The sequence below is a fragment of the Dromaius novaehollandiae genome, chromosome 3, assembly GCF_036370855.1.
Source record: "Dromaius novaehollandiae isolate bDroNov1 chromosome 3, bDroNov1.hap1, whole genome shotgun sequence".
NCBI classification, from domain to species: Eukaryota; Metazoa; Chordata; class Aves; order Casuariiformes; family Dromaiidae; genus Dromaius; species Dromaius novaehollandiae.
The window spans coordinates 128,595,906-128,620,995 of NC_088100.1; the positions used below are offsets into that span (position 1 = coordinate 128,595,906).

General features: G+C 48.8%; 3 protein-coding genes across 7 annotated transcripts; 1 reads left to right on the forward strand and 2 right to left on the reverse strand.

The window, feature by feature from the left end:
• Positions 1-1,030: 1,030 nt before the first annotated feature.
• Positions 1,031-6,145, reverse strand: GEMIN6 (gem nuclear organelle associated protein 6). 5 transcript variants are annotated; one of them, XM_026110418.2, is made up of 3 exons: positions 6,007-6,145; positions 3,297-3,442; positions 1,031-1,637 (listed from the first exon to the last, which is right to left on the reverse strand). In XM_026110418.2, the coding sequence occupies exons 1-3, from the start codon at positions 6,085-6,087 to the stop codon at positions 1,262-1,264; spliced, it is 603 nt and encodes a 200-aa protein (XP_025966203.1). In that variant the 5' UTR covers positions 6,088-6,145; the 3' UTR covers positions 1,031-1,261. The 5 variants fall into 5 exon arrangements, with proteins under 5 accessions (XP_025966203.1, XP_025966202.1, XP_025966201.1 ...); XM_026110417.2 differs by lacking the exon at positions 6,007-6,145 and adding an exon at positions 4,229-4,359; XM_026110416.2 differs by lacking the exon at positions 6,007-6,145 and adding an exon at positions 4,225-4,354.
• On the forward strand, positions 5,803-12,804 carry SRSF7 (serine and arginine rich splicing factor 7). Its single transcript, XM_026110421.2, has 9 exons — positions 5,803-5,923; positions 6,289-6,469; positions 6,622-6,798; positions 7,682-7,756; positions 7,845-7,946; positions 8,204-8,257; positions 10,488-10,532; positions 11,181-11,216; positions 12,491-12,804. The coding sequence occupies exons 1-9, from the start codon at positions 5,896-5,898 to the stop codon at positions 12,543-12,545; spliced, it is 753 nt and encodes a 250-aa protein (XP_025966206.1). The 5' UTR covers positions 5,803-5,895; the 3' UTR covers positions 12,546-12,804.
• Positions 11,977-24,819, reverse strand: GALM (galactose mutarotase). Its single transcript, XM_026110413.2, has 8 exons — positions 24,466-24,819; positions 24,117-24,271; positions 21,927-22,133; positions 19,301-19,382; positions 16,586-16,727; positions 16,300-16,474; positions 15,946-16,051; positions 11,977-12,528 (listed from the first exon to the last, which is right to left on the reverse strand). Exons 1-7 carry the CDS (start codon positions 24,659-24,661, stop codon positions 15,974-15,976), a joined length of 1,035 nt encoding a protein of 344 aa, XP_025966198.2. The 5' UTR covers positions 24,662-24,819; the 3' UTR covers positions 11,977-12,528; positions 15,946-15,973.
• Between the last annotated feature and the right edge of the window lie 271 nt (positions 24,820-25,090).

Sequence of the window (25,090 nt, forward strand, 5' to 3'; positions counted from 1 at the left end):
GTCCGGCGCCTCGTGGCTCGCGGGGCGGCTCTGGTGAGGGAGCCGGACCAGGCCGGCAGCTTGGCGCTGGCCCCTCCGCGGCCCAGCCAGCACTGGGGGCGGCGGACGCGTGTGCCAGCGTCCTCGTTGCCCAGCCGGGAGGTGAGACGCGGCACCCGCCCTTACGGCGGCAGCCCCCGGCCGCCCTGACGTGCCCCCAGGAGGGGGACGCGGCCTGACGCCAGCTCCCGGGCCAGGTGCGACCCACCCGGCCTGGGTGCCCAGAGCTGGGGCACCCCTGCACCCACTCGTCCAGAAAAGCAGAGAAAGCGTTCAAAGTCAGCAGCCCTTTCCTGTCAGGCTTTTCAGGAGAATACGAGCAGCTGAGAATTTTTATTTTGAGCGCAATCAACCTGAACCTGACTGATGTGAAGTAATTTTAAACAAAGCAGAGCACAAATGAGGGCCTTCTGCTAACGAGGAGCAGACAGACTCTTCAAGTGCATCTGTGCACACAATAACGCAGCCTGTGGTGCTAACAAATTAGCATACCCAGACGCTCGCGCAATGAAGGGCGTAAAGACTTCCTGTCTGGATTAATCTCTGGAATAATCACATAATGATTTTTGCATTGTGTGTTGTGGCACTGGCATAATCTAGCAGCGCCAAAATGTTAAGAAAAAAATTTAACTTACAGAATTTCAAGAAAATTCTCTCTGTAAGGAACAAAGCTCTTCCAACCACCATTACTCTAAAATAGCAAATGTAGATAGGAAATGATTAAAAATCCTGCTTACCTTGCCCAATAGTGTTATAAAATCTGCTCCTGTATTATAGTTCATGTTTTAAAACAGGAGAACTGCTGTGGGAAAAAAAAAGCAGAACAAATTTTGCATCTGGTTTGGGAAATTTCAAGTATCACAAAGAAACTTAAATAGCTTATTCCTTTTTTTTGTTCAGAAAATGAGATGAAATTAATTTTAAAGGCAGAGGAAAACACAGCTTAAATTTCTCTGATTTGGTCTTTCACGACACTCACAAAAACTGCTCGTAAGTATATATCAGTTTAATTATTATCCAATGCTTGCTTTTAATAAAAAAAAAAGGCATGCAGAATGCTTCCTGCTTTTAGTTTATACTGCTTGTTTCATCCTTTTCTTAGTATACAGCACTCAACAAAAACCCAGCTGTTTTGCATATAGTGAATATAGATATCCAAGATAGTTCTTAAAACGAGACATGTAGACCCATGCCTAAATATAAATGCTTTGAACAGCAGACATCACGGTTGTTTTTCGAGATAGCCTTGTATCAAGCTTTGAACCCGAGACAGAATAATCTCATTGGAGCTGCTGCAGTCCTCCGGGCCGTACGGTGGGTCAACAGTTAATACACCTGCCACGCAGAGCGTTCTTCCTGATTCACCTTGCTCTGTTACGGGGATGTGATTTGTTTCTAGCCAAGTCTTCAAGTTGTTCTTCCTCTTTTCCAGCTCTTCTGGGCTGTAAGCTTTGCTCTCTTCAGGCATGAATAAGCGAGAAAGTCGTTCTTCCATTTCATCGTCCGCTTCTTTAAGTATTTCGACCTCCTGGACAGCATGGCCCAAGACGACTGAAATTACCACCTTTTCATTCTCTGGAAACCTTGCAAGGACAATACTGCCAAGAAAAGAAGGACATATAGTAATACGTGTATAATTAACTGAAGACTGAGAAACACAGGCCAAGAATCTTGGAGGTAAGTGCTCAGTGTAGCCCAGATTTGTAGGCAATAGTGAGTACCCAGCAATTTTCTTGAAAAGCATATCATACCCATTCAATGCTGGAAGTGTGAGTTTTTGGGGGTAACTTCTGGCCCTGACTATAGAAGTGCTCTAGGTGTTGTCTAGCAGAACGTTATATTAAAAAAGTAAAGCATGTCTCAGAATTGGGGCTGGGAGTCCAAATATTTGGGGGCAGCTTTGCAAAAGCACCCTAAGGCTTCCAACTTTCAAAAACAACAGTACCTTCATACTTTGGACACTTGAGTGCTGAAGGCAATGGTGGCAGCTAACAACGTAGCATCAGGACCTTTTAATAATTAATTACCAATATTTAGTTGCTGATCATTCCTAAAGTAATTAATATTAATTTTTTTTTAAATGAGTATTGCCAGCTTTGGAGTATTACAATGGGAACACACCACATCAGGCTCAGGCTTGGACTGAGAGGCAGTGGCCTGCTGTGGCAGCTTAAGGCTCTTGCCTGGTCTTTTCCCAAAGGCACTTAGATCCCAGAAATCCCAAAGTACAGGTAGGAAAGCAGCTCCTTACATTTCTAGGATCTCTTCCACATAAATTAAGGAAGAGGACAGAAAACATTTTCTTCCTCTCATGGGAAGAAAAATTCCTGGATTTGATGCCAGCACTTTGCTAATCTACTGTTGCGACCATTGATTGAGTAAACAATTTTGGGAGAAATGTCCCATGAAACGTGCCTTGATTTAGCCTGGGCATTCCCCAGAATTACTCACAGATGCATAGACTGTTCCAACCAAAAAGCACAAGCAACCCCAAGAGATTACAGTATCAGAGCTAGTCCAGATTTGAAGCAGCAACCAATTCTTCTGAAATAAAATCAAGGGGCTGGATGTTTTAGTTTCAAGTGTTCATCTTATGCTCATGTAAGACATGTCTGCAACCAAAAAGGCAAGAAGTTCTGGCAGCAAGGAGCCAAATTTCTGCCAAATTTCAACCTATTCCCTGGTGCACCCTTCCTTTCAAACCTTGTTTTCGTGTTACTTGAGATACAGGGACCTGTAGGTACCACTTTCTGTACCTGTCCAATGCCCTAAAGCAGGCACTACGTCCCTATTAGTTTCTGGGTGGAGGGGAAAGCAGGGCATCGATGCGAGAGCTCAACAGAGGTCAAGGATTTCAGTAACGCCTAACGCACTAAAAGCATTCCTGGTCTCTTTGTGAGGCAGGGCTCGATGTATTGTTAAAAGCAGTCCCACATGGGGGAGCAGCATTTAAAGTACTAACCCCAGATCCAAAGTAAAGTCAGCATGAGTCCAGAGCAAAGAAGCTCATAGGTATTATCTGCTCCCTCAAATTATCAGTCCTATGAACAAGATCAATTTGGCTTTGGGTGAACTGGCCTTATCACCTGCAATATCCCTTTCTCTTAAGCCTTGCCAATTAGAAAAAAAGATGGCACAGTGCCTCAGTGTGCAGTTTTTGCTCCAAGCAAGTTTGCCTCAGGCTTGGGATCCTCTTTTCTCTTCCTGAAAAACTTGTTATCTTCTAGTTTTATGGAAACAAAAGCTTTGGTACTTACTTAGCAGAAACTGGGTCAACTGTTAAGACCCATCCTTCATATTCATGTTTCTCAGCCGCTGCAACTCTCACTTGTTTGTTCACATACGTTTGCCAGTCTAGAGGGCTTTTCTTTTGCCAGTCATTCATATTTCCTACGTTTACAACCTAGGAAACAGACAGAGCAATTAGCAGAACCAGTGAATCTTCCTGCTTTGACCCTTCACATTAGAACTAAGTTTGTCTCCAGGTAACCAGCTTCCATTCACCTTATTTTCTTTTTTTAAACGCATACATTCACCTAAGTATTCTGCATATTGCTGCAATACTCTAGAGTTTCCTCTCAGTTCATTTGTTTTTAAAGGCACGCAGGGAGGCCTCAGAAATCACTGTTCTGCTAACTGAATACTTCCCACTGCATTAAACACTGTAGTTAGTTTCTCTGCCATTGTGTTGTCTCATGAAACCTTCAGGATCGCTGGCCCCTGGCGGGCAGAAAATTACTGCCTTCGCTCTGGGCCCCGGGACATCGCTTGCCTCCAAGCCCTTCTACTGCTTGTGGCAGGGCGTTATCCACCCCCACTCCCGCTCTGCCTTCATCCCCTGCAAAGCGGCTCCTGTTTCAACTCGGGGGCATGCAGACATCTCCCCCCCCCCCCCCCCCCCGGTATCCCTCTGTGAAAACGGCTGGAGGGAGAGATGGGGCTAGTGCAGCGCAGGAGGACAAAGGGCCGGAGGCAGCTCCTTCCTTTGCTCGCTCCAGGCTCCCTGACGCTGCCCTGGGCAGAGGGAGGCTGGAGCCGCCATCCCACAGTCCCCGCCTGCTCCCAGCTGAAGCAGCAAGCGAGGGACGAGCAGGGCATGGCTGCGGGCGGCAGCCCCACTCCCCTTGCTGCAGCAGCCCAGCCTCCGTGCAGCGGGGCCCCCAGGCCCTGCACCCACACGCTCACCGACCCGGGGCTCCCGGCTGCTCGCTCCCCAGCCCGCGAAGGGGGTGTGGGAGCTCGTCCAGGACCCACGCTCCCTCGCGCGGCCCGCCACTTCCTGCTGCTCGGAAGCACCCTCCCCTTCGGCCTGATTTTGTTAAGCACCAAACAGGAGGCTTCTGAGGCAGAGAAATGCCCACATCTGGGGTGTTTTTCAAATATGTGTGTACAAGCAAATATATATATATATTTTTATACATACACACGAGATGGGTGAAATTGCAAAACAAGCTGTGTGCTGTAGCATTTAATGCACCTGGTTTTCTGCCTTCTGCCCCACTTAAAATCATCTCGGTTTGCTGATTCTCCTGTTAGTACTTTGGCATTGCTAACTCAGAGTATGCAAAATCATGACTGAAGCCTTTCCAAGCAATCTGTGTGCATAAGTATGTACAGACACATGCTGTACCTACTATATAAAATATATTGATATATTTACTCTGGTTTTGAGTTTTTGGGTTGTCTGTGAATTGTCTTTACAAGCTTTTCTGTGTGACTGTGAGGTTGAGAAACTTAAATTTTTTTCCAGAAAGCTGCTTTATTTTAAGGCTACTAATGAAAAGCCTCCCATGGATGAAGCAAACAGGCTTGCATCATTTCAGTAATTTAAGTGAAAACAAGTATGTGATGATTTTGTGATCTGAGCAGAAAACAAAAGTAGTATAAAATGTGAGGTATAAAACCTTATTTTGCAAGTTTAAGGAGGCAATATCCTTTTTTATTCTTGTGAAGATTCAATTTGGACAGTGCTGTGGGAATTATTCATGAATGATGCATGCTACAGTATTCAGTTACTGCTTTCTTTCAAAGGATTAGTTTTTTAGAAACCAGGGATTAGCAAATCTGATTGCTTTCACTAATAAAAGCCAAGCAGCACAGAGAGAAATCTTTCCGTTTGAAAGAAAAGCAGTGGAAAGTAGGAGCATAATTGCATGTGTGCATGAGTGTGTATGTATATACATATATTTTATATATATATATATATATATATATATATATATAAACCACATTTCAGTTAGTTGAGGTTTAAATAGCTTCCTAACTAGTTCCTTTGTGGATCACAGACCGAGATGGTTTTGCTCACAGTCACTTTTAGGCAAAATACTGAGGAATGCCAACGTCTTTGGTTTTAATTTTGTCTTGCTTAGTCTCAGTCCTTAACGATTTTCCCCACTGTCGGCATTTTAATTCTTCGGTTCGTGTGAGCCCCAAAGCCAGGCGGCAGATTTCCGTGTCCCCGCGGCCCTTGGTGACAGACCCCAGCCAGGGCAGAGGCCGGTACCCCCCGCTCCCCTCACGCGCCCCAGCCGGGGGGGGGGGGGGTGCCAAGCGGCGCCGCTCCCAGCTCTCAACGGCTAACGGAAGCTCTCGGTGCATTTGAGGTCGTAAATAAGCAATACAGGGCGGTGAAGGGGGCCGGCTGTGGCGATTTTCCAGGCCGCGCGCCGTCGCCGTGGCAACCGCCCCCCCCCGCCGCGGGCGCGCGCCAGGTGAGGACGCCGCCTCGCGCGCATGCGCTTGCGTGGGGGGTGCACTCCGTCGCTCTGCGCCGCGGGGAGGGGGGGAGGAGCGGAGGGAGGAGGCGCGAGCAGCGGCGCGTGCGCGCGGGGAGAGGCGGTTGGCGCAGCCGTTAGGATGTCGCGTTACGGCCGATATGGAGGCGGTGAGCGGACGGGGCGTCGCGAGCGGCGGGCGGCCGCGGGGCGGGGAGGGGGGGCTGGAGAGCTTGCGGAAGCGGGTGTTTACCGAGGGGAGCGGAGCCGCCGGCGGTCGGTGAGGCGGGGAGGGAGGCGAGGCGGCCGTTGCCGCCGTTGTCGCCGCCGCCATTTTGCGTCAGTGGCCGTGGGGGAGGGGTGCGCCGGCGCGCGTCGCTGCTGGTTCGGTAGGCGGGAGCGAGGCGAGCAGCAAGATGGCGGCGCGCGGCGCGGGCGGAGTGGGGGGGCCGCTTCTTCGCGCCGCCGGAGCCCAGGCTTGCTGCGGGGCGCGTTGCGGGGGCCGGAGCTGCTCACACGGCCTTCGCTCCCGCAGAGACCAAGGTCTACGTGGGGAACCTGGGCACGGGCGCGGGCAAAGGCGAGCTGGAGAGGGCCTTCAGCTACTATGGGCCGCTGCGAACCGTGTGGATCGCGAGGAACCCGCCGGGGTTTGCCTTCGTGGAGTTTGAAGACCCGAGGGACGCGGAGGATGCTGTCCGTGGACTCGACGGCAAGTACGTGTGTATTTCGGGTGTCTGGAGCTGCAGCTATTTAAAACCAGAGAGAGAAAGAATCGGGATTTTCTGTTTTTTTTTTTCTTTTGCATAGTTCTGCCTTGAACAGGCAAACAGTATGTTAACTTACAGCCATCGTGGATTTGTTCCAGGGTGATTTGTGGCTCCAGGGTTAGAGTGGAAGTGTCAACAGGGATGCCTCGTCGCTCCCGCTATGACAGGCCTCCGGCGCGGCGCCCCTTTGACCCTAATGACAGATGCTATGAGTGTGGCGAGAAAGGTCACTATGCTTATGATTGCCATCGCTATAGTCGCCGAAGGAGGAGCAGGTACGTATGGGACCAGAGTGGCTGGGCTGTTTCGCCAGTTAACTCTTGTGTAGCTCTTATTAGCAAAGAAGAGAATGTTACGCCAGTTTTCTTTTAACTTTAAAGCTAGAGTAAATGTATAGGCGTATATTACAATTTGTTGCTATTTCTATCAAATGTTAATATCTTAATAATCAACCTGGTCAAAACCTTTCAGGTTTCTTCGTTTGAGTCAGTCGCCTTGATTCAGAATGTCACGAGCCTTAAGATTTCATGCTGAGGCGCCTTGCAAATCCGACACTTAAGATCCTCCTAGACCTTGAGGTGATCAGCATAAGAGGCCAGATCCCCTCGAGCCATCTACACGTAGCTTCACCTTATTCTTTAAGGGCAGAAAATTTGAGACGGTGATCGCCGTAACAGTAAATTTGGCTTTCAATTGGGGCCCCCCCTCCGGTTTAGAAAGAGGAACACCAGATTGACCACATTCCCACCTAGAAAAATCTTCTTGCGTCAATCAAGCCTCACCCTGGCTCATTGGGCTGTCAGTTTGATCGTCGTTAGATTGAAGAGAACACCTAGATGCAGCGATCGGCTATAGATACTTCTAGATCGTCTAGATCTGCTAGACCTTGGGCCAAAGAGGGTCGACCTGCAAACTTGCAAGGTTTATTTTAAATACGCATTACAGTGTTTTCTATTCTAATGTAATTCTGCAATGTAATTCAGCTTTTAACATTTTTCTAGGTAGTAAAAATGCTCAAGACAAGTAGGCCCAGACATTTTTTCCAACTGACAGATGCTAGTTCTTTAGTTGTCTGAAAGTTTTGACTTCAGCAGAGGCTCACGTGCGGTGATTGCTGTGGCTGTTTCCTGATACCTGTTTTCTCTAACCTAAAACTAGGTCCCGGTCTCGATCCCGTTCAAGGTCCCGAGGAAGAAGGTATTCTCGGTCACGCAGTCGCAGTCGTGGTAGGAGGTGTGTTTAAGTTTGTGTTTTATTATTTTATTTTTTTCTTAGAAAAGAGCTACAATTTTATGATTCATTTTAAAATACTTTTTTGCAGGTCCAGGTCAGCTTCTTATCGCAGGTCCAGGTCAATCTCTCCTCGTAGGTCGAGATCTGTCTCTCCCCGCCGGTCCCGATCGGGTTCCTTGAAGAGATCAAGGTAATTAGTCAGACTGAGAATGCTTTCAAAAGTTACTGATAATTTTGAATAAAGTTATGAACATGGTGATATGATTACTTTTTGAGACTTCAGCACAGCTTCGTGTCACATAACAAATTTTGATGTCTAAAATATCTAGTAATCATGCAGGTTTTACACTCAATATGTAGATGTTAATCTAAATAGTGTTGTAACAGTCATCACTTCTCGTTGATTTGCATTCTTTGATCTTGTTATGTTCTTAACTTTTAATTCAGGTCTAGATCAAGATCAAGGTCTAGATCCAGATCTGCTACATGGCCACGAAGCAGGTAAGATCTCTGCAGTGATGGAGGATACTTAGTAACAGTTGCTTAAAGGTCTGTTAACATTTTCTGATCTTAAACATTTCGGAGAAAGTTGAGTGTTCTCACCACAAATACATGGGTTGGAAGCTGTAAAAAGCAGTCCAGCAGGTTGTTCTTTCTCTTTTTATGTTTATTTTATATATCAATATCTGGGTCCTGATAGTGAACAGAAGTACAGTTTTGATTGGTTTGCATTATCACTTAACTGACGTGGCAAACAAATACCGAATTAATCTGAAAAGTGCTTTTCTTTTGCTTTGTTTCTTATATCTGAGATTGTGGATACTTTCCATAATTTGTCAAAAATTAGAATGCCCTTCTGGTAGTGTTTTTAAAGCATTAATATATGTAAACAGTCAAGTCTCGAAGGACTTGCTAGTGCCCTGAGTGTTATGGCTGTTTCCAGCTGTCTGAAATACAAGACTGATTATTCACAGTGTGTTGATTTGTGGTAGTTGAATTAAATTTGAGATGGTACAACAGCTTGGAGAATTATTTTGTACCATCAAATGTACCATCAGTATGACCATCAAATTTTAAAGAAATACAGCATGTCATTTGTTTTGTTCAATATTGTGATTTAATCCTTCCACAGTAGAGGAGTGTAGGCTGTGCTTGCAAACTTGTCAAGAACAGCATGGCTGACATGTGTTGACTGGATGTCCTGTGGGAGCTGTCGTAGGAGAATAAGAGTAAATTGACGTTCTGCTGTGGAGGATAGCTATTGTTTTTTTTCCCGGGCCATACCAGGGCCTGCTGTTCTGCTTGAATGGCTGCTTTTTGAAATAATTAACATAGTAGTCAACAGTGAAGAAATAAAAAAAAAAATAAAAAATAAAGGGATGCTTTAGCTGGCGAGGGGATAAGTGGAATAGCATACTATTGAAACCAGGACTGTTCAGTGATGAAAGCTGGGGGGAAAAGAAAAGGTGGAGCATCAAGCAATGACAGGATGTTTTTAGGCAATGGAGAGATGAAGACCAGGAAATGGATTAGTTAAGAGCAGAAACACTGGCATGAACAGTCCAAACACTAACAAAAAAAGAAGGGAGATTGCCTGAGTCAGTGAAGCAGTGCCCTTTGTAGATCAGATGCTGTTTTTTTACCTGTTGCTAAAGTATGTTTAATCTTAATACCAGTTGTTGCAACACGATTTATCCTTGGCTCATCACTGATGTACTGACAGTGGTGAGCAGAAAGCAGCTAAAGTTAACAGGCTCTCAGATGAAAATCTCTCTTTCTTTTTTTTCTTTTTTTTTTTTTATTATCACTTATTTTTTAGTGCCAGGATGATTTTCTGATGCATACAGGATACTGTTAGTGTAGTTTTTAAACTCTGTTATGAAACTTCTTTCATTTTAAATGCACCTTCAATGATCATGTTGGAGGAATTACAGAACTGGAATTGCTGAAAACTGGCAAAATGTTGGTGTTTAATTTCTAATGAAGTCACTAGTACATTTCTTCATGAGGCAATTGAAAGACGGGTTCTTTACAGGAGAATCAAAGGAATGCATGGCACTAAACTGTAGACTTTGAAGGATTACATCATGTTTGCTGGGTTGACAGCATTAAAGCATACATCTGGAAATAGTTGTGGAAAGCCTTGGACGTGAAAAGTAGAACACTGCCTTTGATGACTCTAAAACTTTCTGTTGTTTTTGTAGGCAGTATTAGTAATGTTTTGGTGCAGCAATCTTATTGCGGAAAGATTGTTATTTTTGACAGTCTTTTCAAAATGTTTAAGATTTAAGAGAACATTTTTAGCAAGTGTGTCTAAAAGATTAAATGCATTGAATTGAAGGCATTCGTAGGAGCATACTGCCTGCAGACATTTTAAACTATAGTGGCAGGTGTAACTCAAGCCTCAAAAAATGGCAAGTTCAGAGCACGGCTTTTTATGAGTTTTGTGAACATACTGGTCAGAACTTGGTGCTCCATGTATTCCTACGACTGGCATCAGCAAACATCAGGCATCAGCCTGGTGCCACAGTACTGAGCAACATGAGCAGCATCAATTTAGAAGGCTTTCTTCTAAAACTTAGCAGGATAAGGCTTGCAAACTTGCAGGATTCTGTCTGTGTTCAGCGTTACAGTTCTTACGCATTTAGCGTGACTCTTGCTATCTCAAACATAGGCACGTGCATGCTACTAGCTTCCTTGCTGAGCTGTATTTTTTTTCCTCTTGTTGTAGGTCTAGGTCTCACGGCAGATCTAAATCTGCCTCCCCAGCTAAGAGGTGAGCATACAAAGATAAAGCCTGTAGTGATATCGAGAACTCAGTATTGTTTTTTCATGATTAACAGAGCCTGATCCTTGGATCAGTGTTTCAGTTATGTTTTAGAAGTTAATTCTATGACTTGCATCTGGAAGCTTTTAGAAAAAAATAACCCAAAGCATGAGCACCTAGCTGATCTGTTTCAGATGCAACTGTGATTATATAATTTCCCTTGCTGGTATTTGGAGTATGTTCCTTACCCACCTCTTTGTTTTCAGTAGCTCTTTGTGGTTTCTATCACAGTACTGATTTTGTTGTGCTGAAATCTGTTAAATTCCACTATCCATCAGATAAAAGGCATTAGCTTTGTTAATGCTGCTGGTAAAATACTTGAAAGGATCTATGGCGATGTTTCTTGTCTCAAAGCCTCACCTCAGTTCTCCCCCTTGTTTACCAGTGTTTTCTCTAGTGAAGATGGTTCCTTAAAATTGGTCTAAATCAATTGAGAATTTCCACTATTATAAAAGCTGATTTGATAACCGCCATTTTACAGAGCTTCAGGCTCAGTTGCCCATGATGAATACATTGCTGTCTAAGATGTTTACTTTCTTGAATGTATGAGTTCCATTTTTAACTGTAAGCTGCATTGATTGTGTTCTGTTTTGACAGTCGATCAAAGTCCCGATCACCATCTCCAAAGAGAAGGTATGTTGATCTCTCTCCTAATAGCCCAGAGTATGTCGAGTTGACATTTTAGTATCTGCAGTGATCTATACTGAGGAGTCTGACTGCTGCTCATAGTAAAATGCTGGAAAGGTATTTTACTGAAATATTTTGCTCTGATAAAAATAATGTGATTGCGGTTACTGCTCCCATTATTGCAAAGCATTCCCCCAAGATACTGGTTAAATAGCCATGGTATGTCTTGCATTTGACTGCTGCTGTGTTGTTTCAGTTCCCTACCAGTTTTACTGAGCAGAGACTGTCTAAGAGTGAACCCAAGGCTCAGCATAAATGTCAGCATCAGGTTTGGGTCTCACTAAAGGCTAAGGGAGACTGGAGAAGACACAGTGGAGTAACCTAGCCTGGCAGTCAGTTACGGAAGATTGATCTGATTATTCTTACTACTGTTACTCAGATTTTTTTTTCCCCCCAGTAAGTTGGTAAATAGTTCTGCATCTACACGTAATGACAGAATCAGCAGCACCTTTTTCCTAAGCCATTAATAGCTTATTTTTGCAACTTTGAACTTCAGGATTTGTAGGGAGGGGATATGTGGTGTTTAGAATAGTTATAGTCCTGCCACACTGTGTGCTGCACCTTGGTCATCTATATACCCTGCAAGCTGCTGCTTTTATTTTTACATACTTTTAGAACTTCTACACTTGTGGGTTCCCCCCCCCCCCCAATTTAAAAATGCTACTGTATGTGCGCTAACCTCATAAACAATCACATGGGACTCGGATAAATGCTCATTATTTATCACAGTGATCACCATAATAGGTGACAGGAGGTTTTGACAACTTCCTGTATCAGAATGGTGAAGAAATACCCTGCTTACACTGAAAATCAGTACCAGGAGTACTCTTTTTGTTGCTTTACACTGATCACATTTAAATGGTATTACAGAAAGAACAGTAGAGAAATACAAAAATTTAAGTCTGCATTGGAAAAAGCAAGTATCCAGGTTGACTCTGTTTAATAGGGTTACTTATGAAGAAGTTGCTTCTTATTGGGATTGTTACTGATAGATATTTTCAAATGTGGGTTTTTTTGTATTTCTGTAGTAAAATAAATGCGTTCTCTCTAACGTGGAAATAATCAGCCCATAATTTTGTCAATAGTGATTGTTTGTTTAATTGATGATCAGTGCTTGAAGAGTGCTGGAGTAGCCGAGGTATCTCTCTCTTGCCCTTTTCCTGTACTTGTGCATCGCGTATCACTGTTGCAGTTTTAACTGTGAATTCTTTTCCTTTCAGTCGTTCACCATCAGGAAGCCCTCAAAGAAGTGCAAGTCCTGAAAGAATGGATTAAAGTTATGAACTTAATCTTTTGGGAAGAAAGTTATTTTGCTTACATTATAATAAGGGATTTTGTGGTGTCTTTGTAAATGTAAGAATGTAGATAGAAGAGTATATCAATGAAAATTTGGCATGATCTGGGTCTTCTGAGTTAGTCGCACCAATAGACTAGCGCAGGCCTGTTTTTATTGTATGAATTAACTTCCTGTGATATGAAAATGTGGGACTTTTTTATTGGCACATTGAAATAAAATGTGTATTTTTAACTAAAACTTCTCTGTAGTAACCCTGCTGCTTCTGTTAACATTTGGGTAACTTTCACTGTGTGCCATGTAATGTGGATGAAAAATGTCTAAAATGGCAATGACTAATGTTAGTGTCTTCTCAAGCTAGTCACTTCTCACATTTACTGTCGAATGGTCTTTGGTGAGAGGATCAGTTTCTGCTTTCTTTGAAATGGAATTTGAAATTCATCTTCTCTGTTTGCAGATGGTTAAAAATTTGCATATGCCCTTTTTATTCCTCTATGATCTTTAAAGGGCATTCATTTTTCTCCCTCATCGATTTACTTTTTATTCTGCAATGCCTGCTCTTTGGTGGCTGGACTAGTGGGATACCAGATGTCCAAAAATGTAAGAATGAGCTTTTATTCAGAACACTGGCATATTTAAAATAAATAACATCTGCAGAAACATCTAAACAGAATACAAATCATTAATAACCCAATGATTGCCACTTTCTTTTCTTGCTTTTTTTTTTAGTTGTTCAGTCTGAGTTTAAAGAAAAATTCCTAAAATGTCTCAAGGCATGTTTTCCCTTTCTGAGGGAAGATCTAAGGAAACGATACTTTCCGAAGGAGCTTCTGAACATGTGTTTGAGAGGCAAAAGGAAGCCGTTATTAGTCTTCCTACAGTGTGCTCTACCTTTCCTCCGTAAAGTGAAAGATTTTCCTCGCCAGCCTCAGGAGTTCTAACCTGCTGCACAGAAAATGGTACAATTTTAAAGCAGCCCCGATCCTGGAGTCAAATTTGTTGATTCAGGTAGTTTCACGCAGCAGATAGATGGCTGAAGGCTTAATGATTTGTATATACATATGTCAAACTCCTACTCGTTCCATAGTCAAAAATTGCATGATAAGGCACTTTGTTGACACTGATCACACCAAAAGACTGGAAACAAGCTTAGACTGTCAGCAAAAAAATTGGTAGGTGGGGGGAAAAACAAACTTTTTTTAAACTGTGATGGGATATCTAGCAGAAATAAATGCCAGTTTCAGTGTTAAAATAGAGCTTACAAACCCATCTTAAACAAGCACTGAAATGGAAAGTGAGGGCTATTTGGGCTTCTAGTGGAATAGCTAATGGTAGATGGCTTCAAATGTGCAAACCATAACAGAGTATGCTTAGAAAACAAAAAAAAAAATTACAGAATTAACTTCAGTCACACCTTGGGTACCCCACGATTTTTAGAAAACAGGCTTTCTGTTCAAGGATGGCTTTATGGAGCTTTTTCAGTGTATGAGTCAATAGCCCAGATTCTGGAAGTGTCTCATGGCGCAGCGTTGCTTAAGTGAAGAAGCCAAGCTTTTGGCCTTTATGCCTCGTCCTAATTGTTGCGATGCTTGGTGTCCGCCTGGACGCTCCATTGGTGCGTAGCGATGGGAACTAGTGTTTCATTTGCCAGGTGCAACGATCAATATTCTGGCAATATCCGTGAAATGCCACCGTAACCGCAAAGGGAGAGCAGCAGGTGACACGTGTCGCCCTGGAGTGATTTATCAGAAATCCCGAAAGCCTGTGACTTGTGTTTGGACTATTCGTCGGTTGTGTGTTGCCTGCCCGTTTTCTAGCCTGCCCCGTGAGAAGCACACTTGCACCAGCGCTCTGGAGTTTGATCAGCTTTTTTCTCTTCTGTACTCTTAAGGCAAACCTACTCCACAATAAACCTGCCAACTAACACTACAGCTGTGCTGGTACCTGTTCTTCAGTACCCAGAGGTGCTATGGAAAATGGAGCGGCGGAGCCTGAGTTTCCATAGCGGACAGGGTTTCTGCTAAACCCAGGCTTAGCGAGGAGGCAGGGCCGTGCCGGAGGGCGGAGGCTGCCTGTCTGCCGTCTGCTATGAAGGATGCCCGATAGCCGAGACACGGAGACGGGGCAGTGGCAAATCCTTCCTGGTACCTGGGCTCTCGTGGGACTGTGACTGGTGACCAAAACTGAGCATCTCGCTGGGTGGCTGTGCTCCCTCCCCCAGCTAGACCATCGTCCTTGGCCATGGTGCTCCTCTGAGTTTGACGGGGTTTGACCGGAAACTCCCTGAGGTGCTCACAGAGCTCTTCCCGGGTGCTGTGAAAGGGTGCTTTGACGCCGGGGTGCTGCTGGGGTAACCCTGAGCCCAGCAGCGCATCTCCGTGCGCCTGGAGAGCGGCAGAGCGCTCGCTTTGGGGGGCTCCGGGCGGAAGATCTGACTGTGACAGGTCTCTGTCCGGGCTGCGTTGCCTTGCATGAGGGCTGCTCACTTGGGTGTCCCTGGGGGACAGGGACGCTGAGTACCCTGAGCGCTGCTGTTCCTAACACGGTGACCTGGCTGGCCTGTGCCAATTCTTCATGCCTATAAGCTTTATAAATTGTTAGGGTTTTATCAGACCTCTCCCTGTTTTAGGGTTTGGTGGAGACAGGCGTTATTTTGCTTGGAAACGCAACCTAAGCCCTACTGTTTTCTTCTGCAGTCGTATATTCAGAATGTTCCTGCTTTCCTCGGCAGAGGTGCAGCGTAAAATAGGCTCTTGTGCCGTTACCGCTGCCGGCTCTGAAAGGGGAGAGAAGTTGGAGGTGGCCAGGCGGGATAACCCCAGCACACCGTCCTCCACAGAGCTCTTCTGCACCAGCAGTCAGCACCTGCGCACGACCAGGGACGGGGCTGCAGCGGTCTTGCAGGCTCTAGTCAGACTTTGCTTGCGTTTAGCCCCGCTCGTGCCCTTGTAACGCTTTCAGACCCAGTGCCTCCACCTTTGTGGTCGTGGTAACTCGGCAGGGGACCCCGGCGGTTACCTGAGCCCTAGTGCTGGGGCAAAGCAGAGGGCTGGGCCCAGCCCAGGGCACTTTGCTGATGGGGAACTTCCATCAGGCCTCCCGCGCACTCTGCCCAAGTATCCCCTGCTGTAGTTTAAGCACAGGCCTGCTCTGTGCCTAACGCAGCACTTTCTGTGCGTTTCGCCTAAGGAGCAAGGCCGAACAATGCGCAAAAGCTTTGCGCAGGGCAGACAGCAGCAGACGTGGTGATGAGTTCAACCCCCAGCGAGCAGGATCCAAAGGTGACAATCGCAGGAGGAATAAAAAGTCCCTGAATCAGGATAGTCTGAAAGCAGCTTTGTGCCTTACAGGGTTTCTGGCTAACCTGCCAGGCGCACTTACTCCTTGCGGCGATGGGCGTCACCAGGCCTCAGGCAGCGGAGAAGACGAGCCAAGTGGTGTGGTCGTACTCCTCCCCCGGGCGTAGCAGGGTGTCGGGGAAGTGGGGCTGCGGGGAGGAAGCAGCACGTCAGCGACCATAAGCTCCCGTCAGGGCACCAGTCTGCCGCTGGGACGGCGGAGGGCAGCCGTGCCGTAGCGCAGACCTAAAACCCCGGCTCCTCTCCCCAATCCGGTGGTGGTGGCGAGCGCTCTTTTCTCCCCGCCCCCCCAGGTAGCTAAGCAAGGGCTGGAAGGTGGTTTGGGGAGGCTCAAGGCTTTGGGGAGAGCTCTCCAGGCGGAGCGGGGACGACTCACCTTGTTGACAGCGTCAGGCCAGCTCTGGGTTTCCAGGCAGAAGGCCGAGTGCTTGGGGTACCTGGCGGAGCCTTTGCCCCTCAGGGAGCCGTCCAGGTTGTTGCCGGTGTAAAACTGGAGGCCGGGCTGGGTGGTGTGCACCTCCAGGGCCCTGCCGGTGCGAGGGTGCCGGGCCCTGCAGATGCCACCAGAGGAGGCCGGGTGAGCTGGCGGTGGGGGACCATGCAGTCCCGGGGGCCACCCGCCGGCAGCCCCAGGTGAGGAGCCGGAGAGCGGCCTGTCCTACCTGGCCACGAGGCGCCGAGCCCGCCCCGGCTTCAGGCAGAAGTTGTGATCGAAGCCGTCCAGGTGAAAGCGTTGCAAGTGCTTCCCCAGCTCCACGGGCGCCCGGAGATCGAAGCCGGTGCCCTGCACGGCGGCCACCTCCCCTGAGCAAGGAGAGCGGCCGCGTAAGCGCGTGGCACCCACACGCGGGCGTGCATCACACTGCAGCTCCTGGCCCCCCTTTTTTTAACGTATGCAGGTAGCTAATAACCACTACATACATAACTATGTAAGAGAACATCGACACGGAACTGTACCACCTAACTGGCCTATAAACAAATCTATTATTAGTAGCAATTCATATTTCTGCATACATAAGACATATACAAACTCATAAATAAATGTATAAATAAACCTGCTCTTATCATGGGCCAAACACGCCCGTCTCGCTCTCCTCGCGGTCTTTCCCACTGATACCGCTTCCTTCTGAGCCGTAAAAGCTGGAAACGCTGCCAGACTCCTGGTCCCTTGTGCGGGAGCCGTTGCTCCAGAGCCTCTGGCACCCCTGAGCCTGACTCCCTCACCATCAGGGGGGAAAAAACCAACATTTAAGGCCATAAACCCAACACTTGCCCTCAAGTCTTTTTTTTAAGGACCCACGCAGGAACGCTGCATCCTGTGGTGAAACACTCCCGGTGAGAACCACCACCCTACGATGTGTTATAACACAGTGCAAAACGCAGCCGGCCCAACCCAAAGGCAATTTTCGGCAGAGGATTTTTCCCTGAAAGCCGTGTTTTCCTCTCCCTTGCTAGCAGGAGTGATTGCTGCGCGCTGCAGTGGGCTTCGAGCCCGGCTGCTGCCCAGCACCGCTCCCTCGCTGCAAACCTTGAAACAGAAAAGAAGAAGAAGAGCCGTCTCTATGGGACCGACTGCGCATCGCTGCGGCTTCTGATCCTATCTGAAAGGAGCGCCTTCACCGGGTTCAGCTGCGGGGGGGGAGGGGGGGACGACACCTCGAAAAAAATATAAACCCTTCTGATTTAGGTGCCTGCTTGAAATCCAGCAGCAGTGGGGCGGAAAGGCTCGGTGGCAATGGGGGCACCAGCTCGGCCTCTACTCCAGGGGCTGAGAGCAGCCACGGTTGCATCAGCGCTGGTGGACTCTTTCACCCAAAACCTTGCTCCCATTTCTCTGGGCGCCAGCTGATGCGCACGCGGCGGCTTTTGGTTTGCAAAAGCAAACATGACTTTGGTTACAGCAGCCACCTGAACTAAAAAGCTTTCTCGCTCTTTTTTTTTTTCTTTTTTGAAGACGCTCTTCCTCTGCCTCGCACTTGCCGGAGGGCCCTGCGAGGACGTCAGAGAACCAAAACCTGCCGTTTCCAGCAAAACCCAGCAGGCCCGCGCTTACCAGAAACGGCACGGCGGGCACCGCAGCGGCCCCCGGGGCTGCCCCGCGCGCCGGTTCTCGTCTGCGGGCGCTCGCTGCGCTGAGCGGTGCCCCCTTCCCGGCATTTACGCCCCAAACTCGCTGCGCTGCCGGAGCCAAGAGCCGGTCCTGCTCGGCTTGCAGCGGTCGCCTTTGCACCCAGGTGACCTGGTCTCCTCTAAGCCAGCCGGGACAATGAAAAATCCATTATTTAGATGTAAATATCTAGATCCTCTTCTTTGGCTGTTTTAATCTAATTCAGGCTTTTGAAATTTGAGGTGAACACTTCTTTTTTCCGATGATTTCCTTTTTTTAAAAAAAAAAAAGAGCCCCATTCACAGTCCAACTTGAAATTAGACTCATTTCGCAGTGAGACCTGCTCTTACTGCAGTTCACTGGGGTCATTAATGGGAAAAAAAAACCAAAAAGTCAGTGCTTGAGCAGAGCTGCTGGAGGGCGAAACTCAAGCCACTCAAAATGAGGAACAGCAAGGTGGGGGAGAGTCCTGTTTTATCCTTTTTACCTCCTGACTCAAGGCTGCATGCAAGAGCCTGGCAGTCTGCTTCTACACCGAGACCACAGTAATAGCACCTTTGTTTAATTAACCTGCTTAGCATGCAAAACATGCTGGGTTTCATTAACCGGTCCTCCTCTTTTAGGCATGCAGGACATTAAAGCCAGCTGAGGGCAGGAAAAAAAAGCTGTATTAAAAGTGCCGCTTTGGGGCATTCAGGCTTGCAGCCGGTCGTGCCGGCTCTCCTGTCCTGACTGACAGCTTGGTTCATGCAGGGAGGATGATGCTGGGCTCCCAAACGCCAAAAAACCCATCGGCTTTGGAGCTCCCACACCCAAAAACCCACCCGAGGAGGGCCGCATCCCAGCGGGATCGGAACGGTAGATGTGGCACAGCACTCCCCAAACGCAAAGTGGGGCAAAAGGCCAAAGAGCCCAAGCAAAAGGTGGCTCAAGAAGTGATTTGTGTTCCAGGCTTTCCACCCCCACAACCGAAATGCCTTAATGTCCCTGAGCAGCCTCACCTGGGACCCCCCCAAGCCCCTACCCATGGGCCCAGGAGCCCTACTTAAGCTCAGCCTGGGCTATGCTGTAGGTGCAGCTTCTGCGCCCTCCTGTCTCTGGCTCCAGGTGGACCTTGGACCTACATTGCAGGTAGGTTGTCTCCTGGATGAGCCCCTTGCACCCATGTTGCAGCCTTTTTTCCAGCCTTGTTCTCATTGTTCCCTGGGACCCCCAAATGTTCAGCTGTGAAACCTTCTCCCGCATGTGCAGTGAGTCTCACACCACCCACCGGTAGGGATCTTGGTGTCATCCACGGGCAGGTAAGAGTCAGCTTCAATGGAAATCTCATGGTCGTAGATGTCCTGTGAGCCCTGTGAGAGGATGGGAAATACTTGCTGTGGCTGTTCAGCCATCTGAGGATTGTGTGTGTGCTGCAGCCCTAAATGCATCCGGGAGGTGATGCTCCATGGTGCTACTGGAGCTGGTCTGGTACTGCCTGGTCCTACAGCGTCTCCTCTTCTCCACCTTGTCCCCTTCAGGGGGCACAGGGCAAAGGCACCAGCACTGGCAAAAGTCTGCATGGGACCTGGAGGCTGTAAATCCTGCAGGGCTGGCATGATCAGTTTGAACTTCTGCCTTGCCAAGCGCTACCATGTCGCAGATTGACCAGCCAAAGCGTACTGGTCCCTGAGCACACAGGGGAAGGCAAAAGTAGGGAGGAAGCAAGTGTGGGGGGGCACAATGTGTCTTCCCAACTCATCTCATGTGGTGTGGGAGGGGTTGCACTCTTGTTCCTCTCCTGTGGCCTTGGGGATGCTGGCAAGAAACCTGCTGGGCTGGATGGGGAGCAGGATCAAAGCTGGGCATGCATGGCGCTGCCTAATCTGAGCAGCAATTTCATGCCCAGAGGTCTCCTGTTCCTCCGGAAACACACCTGAGTTGCATGCCGTAGGTGTTTATGTAACTGTATTGCTGGGAGGACAAACTGAGGGTAAACTAACCGCAAAGCTGCTGTTAGAGCAAAGCATAAGCAGACACCCTGCGTGGAGGGCTTGGGATGTTTCTCACTATCTACGACCTTTTGAAGTGTCTCTGATTCAGATCTGAGGGTGACTGCTGGGCAGGGAGTACAAAATAGTGCAATGTTATTTCCCAGACCCTTTTCCTCTAAGCCCAGTTAGAAACAGGGCTGAGACACAGTGCAGTCAAGCTGATGGGACCCCAGACTGGTGTGCAGGATCCCTGCATGCCCTTCTGGTCTTGCTGCTGCCCCATGGTGTAACCTTGGAGCCATCACATCCCCCTTCCATGAGGGCATTTCTCTTGATTAGCCCAGCTAGATGCTGAGCTGATCTCAGCTTTGCCATCCAGACAGATCTTCAGCGTGTTGTCTCAGAAAGGCTCACAGCAGACAGCTGTGAAAAGCCAGTCCATGGCTAGGGGATGCCAGTTCTGCACCTCCTGTTATCCTTTTGGGGATCCATGACCAGGAGAGATCGACACTCCCTAGTTGCCCACAAAGAAGGGTGGACAGTGGGTGGATTGAGAACTGGCTGAATGGCAGAGCTCAGAGGGTTGTGACCAGTGGCGCAGTCTCGCTGGAGGCCTGTAGCTAGCGGTGTCCCCCAGGGGTCAATACTGAGTCCAGTCTTGTTCAGCCTCTTCATCAGTGACCTGGATGAAGGGACAGAGTGCACCCTCAGCAAGTCTGCTGACGATACAAAACTCGGAGGGGCAGCTGATACCCCAGAGGGCTGTGCTGCCGTTCAGAGGGACCTCGACAGGCTGGAGAGATGGGCAGAGAGGAACCTCAAGAAGTTCAACAAAGGCAAGTGCAGGGTCCTGCACCTAGGGAGGAATAACCCCATGTACCAGTACAGGCTGGAGAGCAGCTCTGCGGAGAAGGATCTGGGGGTCCTGGTGGACAAGTTGACCATGAGCCACCAATGTGCCCCTGTGGCCAAGAAGGCCAATGGTCTCCTGGGCTGCATGAGGAAGAGCATCACCAGCAGGTCGAGGGAGGTGATCCTGCCCCTCTGCTCAGCCCTGGTGAGGCAGCAACTGGAGTGCTGGGTCCAGTGCTGGGCTCCCCAGTACAGGAGAGACATGGAGCTACTGGAGCGAGAGCAGCAGAGGGCTGCTAAGATGATGAAGGGACTGGAGCATCTCTCATGTGAGGAAAGGCTGAGAGCGCTGGGCCTGTCCAGCCTGGAGAAGAGAAAGCTGAGGGGGGATCTTATCAATGCATATATCTGAATGGAGGGTGTAGAGAGAGGATGGGGCCAAACTCTCTTCAGTGGTGCCCAGCAATAGGAAGCTCTGTCAGAACATGAGGAAAAACCTCTTTACTGTGAGGGTGACAGAGCACTGGAGCAGGTTGCCCAGAGAGGTTGTGGAGTCTCCAGCCTTGGAGATATTCAAAAGCTGCCTGGACACAGTCCTGGCCAACATGCTGTGGGTGATCCTGCTTGAGCAGGGGGGTTGGACTGGATGATCTCCAGAGGTCCCCGCCAACCTCAGCCATTCTGATTCTGTACTGTTCGTGATCTGTTCCCGAGACACTGGGATAACACATGCTTGCTTGAGGTCTACATGAGCCAGTCCTGTCCCAGCTTGTAGGCCGCGTCCAACCTACTACCTACAGGACAACCACCACCCCTGTGTCTCCAGAAGCCATGTCCTTGCTGAACTCTCTTCTATATATGGGCACATGCCTTTCTTATGCTTGATGATGGGAACAGACTGAAACAGTCTTAACTTTGTCTGCCAGCCCCCTTTTCTAGGCACCTGCCAGCAGGCCCAGACTGCCGGAAACCAGCATGTTGGTCCCAATAATCCCATGAGAAGTCTTTTCTCCAAGGGCTCCTGTCCTTCCCCTGCAGCTGCTCTATGGTGTTGGGCCTCCCCGTGCTTACCTGCCCGGCTAGGTTGAAGTATGCATGATTTGTCAAGCTGATGGGTGTCATCTTGCTGGTCTGGGCTCGATAGTTGATGGCCAGCTCCCCACCACTGAGTGTGTAGGTGACCCAGACTTTCAGGTTGCCAGGGTAGCCTTCCTCACCATCTGGACTGAGGCGGAAGAAGCGGATGCCGTTTGGCACAACTTCAGGGCTCCAGAGAACCTGCAAGGATTGGGCTGTTAGCTGGAGAGCAATGGGAAATGCAGCACTCTTCTCGCCTGCTGGGCTGCTCTCCGGTGGAAAAAGCACCCAAGGAACAATGCACCCAAACAAACACAAAGGTTTTTCTCAGCCATCTTCCCTGCTCTTCCTCTTAGCAAAAACATCTAGCTATGTCTACCTAAGAAGGACTGAACAATGACATTCCCCTCTTGAAAAAGAGGGAAGCAGGAAAAAAACACATGCAAATACCAGCCTGCTCTTAGTCAGCCGGGGCCAGCATTGGGGAACAAGTTTTTCCATGCAGAGCAGAACAGATGAGGCAGCTTGCTGTGATGGTAGTGGGGGATCTGTCCTGGGCATCCTGGTGTTACTCCATGTCTCAAAGGGTGCAGGCTGTTTCTAAGGGACAGTTATTCTCTAATCAGATAGGACCGATCCAGAGGCAAGGGCCTGACAATGCTCTTGAGATCACTCCCTCCGTGCCCTGCACGGAGTTTACAAAATCAGACTTGCCAAAAGGCAACATTTTTACCAAATGCAGGAATTCAGGGTGCTGAATGCAGTAATCAAGCTCCAAGTGGGTCCTTTTCCTGTGCAGAGCGTAGTTCAGGTGGAGATCCCACTGCCACGGGATGCTGCGCATTTACATTTGCGGAGGAGTGGCTATTTAAGTTTATGGCAGAAAAAGCTATTAAAGGCTAGTAAGCATATTCTGCAAGCTGCTGCCCGCAGACTGTGGGAAGAAGAGACCATCTTTAAGCTCTTCCCTAGGTGCCTGCTGACAACCAGCCCCTGGGACACTACAACGCCAGGGCCACGTGTGGCATGGCCAGAATGGGCTCCTGCACCACCACCCGCCTCCAAAAAGCCACTGACCATCGAGTCCTTCCATCGAGGAGTCATCAGATATTTAGCAGGCAAGGACAGATGCAATGACTTATCTCAGCTCAAAGGCCAGATATTTTCTGTAGTCCCTCAGTCCCCCAGACACACACCCAGGCGTCAGCATCGCAAAAGCCCCCAAACTCCTGCTTCATCAGCCCACATGCTGACCACAACGCCAACATCTTCAAGATAAGGAAAAACTGCCAAGATGACCAAGACAGTCACAACTGGGAGCCAGCACGTCTTGTTTTTGTCAGCGCTAACTGCAGGTCCCTGGACTGTCACTGTTATCCGGCTTAAGCGGGTCGAGCTTGTACTTGCAGTGCGTTTCAGCTGAGTGCTGGGGAAGAAGTTTTCTTTCATGCAAACTGGGGAGATATGAGCTGCGTGCTCACCACCAGGCCCCGGCTATAGGATTTTACAACTTCTGCCCCAAGAATGCTTGCAGCAGCCCACGGCCAGCCAAGCTGGCAGCAGGGCCTTTTGCAGAGGCCTGAGCTTGCCCTGCAGGCCAGGGGTGAGGAAGGTTTGAAACCTGGTTTGATGTCAGTTCATAGCTGGTGCCACTCATTAAGTGATTTTTTTTTGTTTTTTTTCAAATGCTCTGACTTTTGCCCTGTCAGCCTGGATATTCTTTCACAAAGCAAAACATTAACCCAGGAAAGCAGCTGCACCAGTACATTTGCACAAGCTCCTCTGGGGAAACCGTGGATCAGCCCCTTGCTGGCTACCATTGCACTCGATCTGACAGAGCCCAAGGCTCCAGAAAAGCGGAAAACTCTGTCCGCTATGGAAAGAACAGGATTATCAGCAAGGCTCTCCAGAGAAAACCGAGGGAGGAGATATTCGGCTGCTATTGTCCCTCGCAGAGTGCAGGTGATGTCTGGCCCCAGGAGCTGCGGCAGTCCAGCGCGGAGCTGGGGGAAAGGGAAGTATCCAGGAGGGGCAGATGGTGATCAGCACCATTCAGCTAGGGCGTCTGCTGATTCAATTCATTAACCCACCAGAAACCCCTAAAGAGTCCGGATTGAAGACACAGGCTCCTCTCGCTGTTGCCTGGAGGCTAAAGGCCACCAGACCCGCCAGGCTGGGATTTACCTTGTCAAAGCCCCTGGCTCCTCCATGCAGGCTGTTGGGTCCGTTGTTGAGGGCCAGCTGATACTCCTGCCCGTCCAGACTGAACCTCCCCTTTGCGATCCGGTTGGCAACTCGTCCCACAACGGCCCCGAAGAAGGGGTGCTTCTTGGTGTAACCTGGTCAGAAAAACAGCATGTCATTAAAGGATAGGAGCAGTGGACCACTGCCCGTTGGGACTGCAGCCAGATGGACCTGGAGACCGTGCTCCAGAGCCAGTAGGGTCCCCTTTCCCTGTCCACTCCTGAGCTCAGCTAGTTAAATTCCCTGATTTTTATTATTATTATGTTTTTATAAAGGGATTCAGACCCACCTTCCAAGCTGTCAAAGCCCAGGACAACGTCTGCAAACGCCCCATCCCTGCCTTTCGTCTCCAGGGCAGCGATAATGCACCCAAAGGACAGGATCTCCACTTTCACGCTGTCGGACTTTAGCACAAACTTCTCCACTGTTCCTCCTCCTTCCTCCCGGGGCAGGTGCCCAAACACTTCCCTCGTCACCTCCGTCATTGCTCCCCAGAGTTTGGCCCCTTGGCGGGAGCTGCGGCCCCTCCGGGGGAGACAGCGGTTTAGCAGGAAGCGATAGTGTCCGGGAGCGGAGCAAACAGTTCGGGAGCAGCTGGAGCCAGCGAGATCACATGGGGCCTCCCAGAGCCGCGCAGCGGGGAGGAGTTATGCCAAGCGCCGACTTCCTACCGGATCCTGGCTCGGCTGCTGGCATGCATCGCCATCCCACCTTCTCTCCCCCCACTTTCATTACAGGTCCGCTTTTGGGGCCCTTGCAAGGTACAACGGGACAAAATGCTGCTTGTTTTTTAAATCAGGAATTCGCTAGCCAGGTGTTTTCCTGAGGGCCACATTCATGTGACCCTCGATCATCAAAAACTGCCTTCTTTTGAAATACCAACTTCTCCTGGCTGTCTCAGGCCTCGGCAAGCA

What these genes read in the sequence shown, in the direction of transcription:
- SRSF7 (XM_026110421.2), top strand. Translation starts at nt 5,896, where the DNA reads ATGTCGCGTTACGGCCGATATGGAGGCG. An exon ending in AGTCGCCGAAGGAGGAGCAG is followed by an intron (nt 6,799 to 7,681) that starts GTACGTATGGGA and finishes ACCTAAAACTAG; the next exon opens with GTCCCGGTCTCGATCCCGTT. An exon ending in TCTGCCTCCCCAGCTAAGAG is followed by an intron (nt 10,533 to 11,180) that starts GTGAGCATACAA and finishes CTGTTTTGACAG; the next exon opens with TCGATCAAAGTCCCGATCAC.
- GEMIN6 (XM_026110418.2), bottom strand. Translation starts at nt 6,087, where the DNA reads ATGGCGGCGGCGACAACGGCGGCAACGGCCGCCTCGCCTCCCTCCCCG. An exon ending in CGGCGGCTCCGCTCCCCTCG is followed by an intron (nt 3,443 to 6,006) that starts GTAAACACCCGC and finishes TCTGTTTCCTAG; the next exon opens with GTTGTAAACGTAGGAAATAT. An exon ending in GTTGACCCAGTTTCTGCTAA is followed by an intron (nt 1,638 to 3,296) that starts GTAAGTACCAAA and finishes TTTTCTTGGCAG; the next exon opens with TATTGTCCTTGCAAGGTTTC.
- GALM (XM_026110413.2), bottom strand. Translation starts at nt 24,661, where the DNA reads ATGACGGAGGTGACGAGGGAAGTGTTTGGGCACCTGCCCCGGGAGGAA. An exon ending in GGGCTTTGACAGCTTGGAAG is followed by an intron (nt 24,272 to 24,465) that starts GTGGGTCTGAAT and finishes TTTTCTGACCAG; the next exon opens with GTTACACCAAGAAGCACCCC. An exon ending in ACTTCAACCTAGCCGGGCAG is followed by an intron (nt 19,383 to 21,926) that starts GTAAGCACGGGG and finishes ATCCTCTCACAG; the next exon opens with GGCTCACAGGACATCTACGA.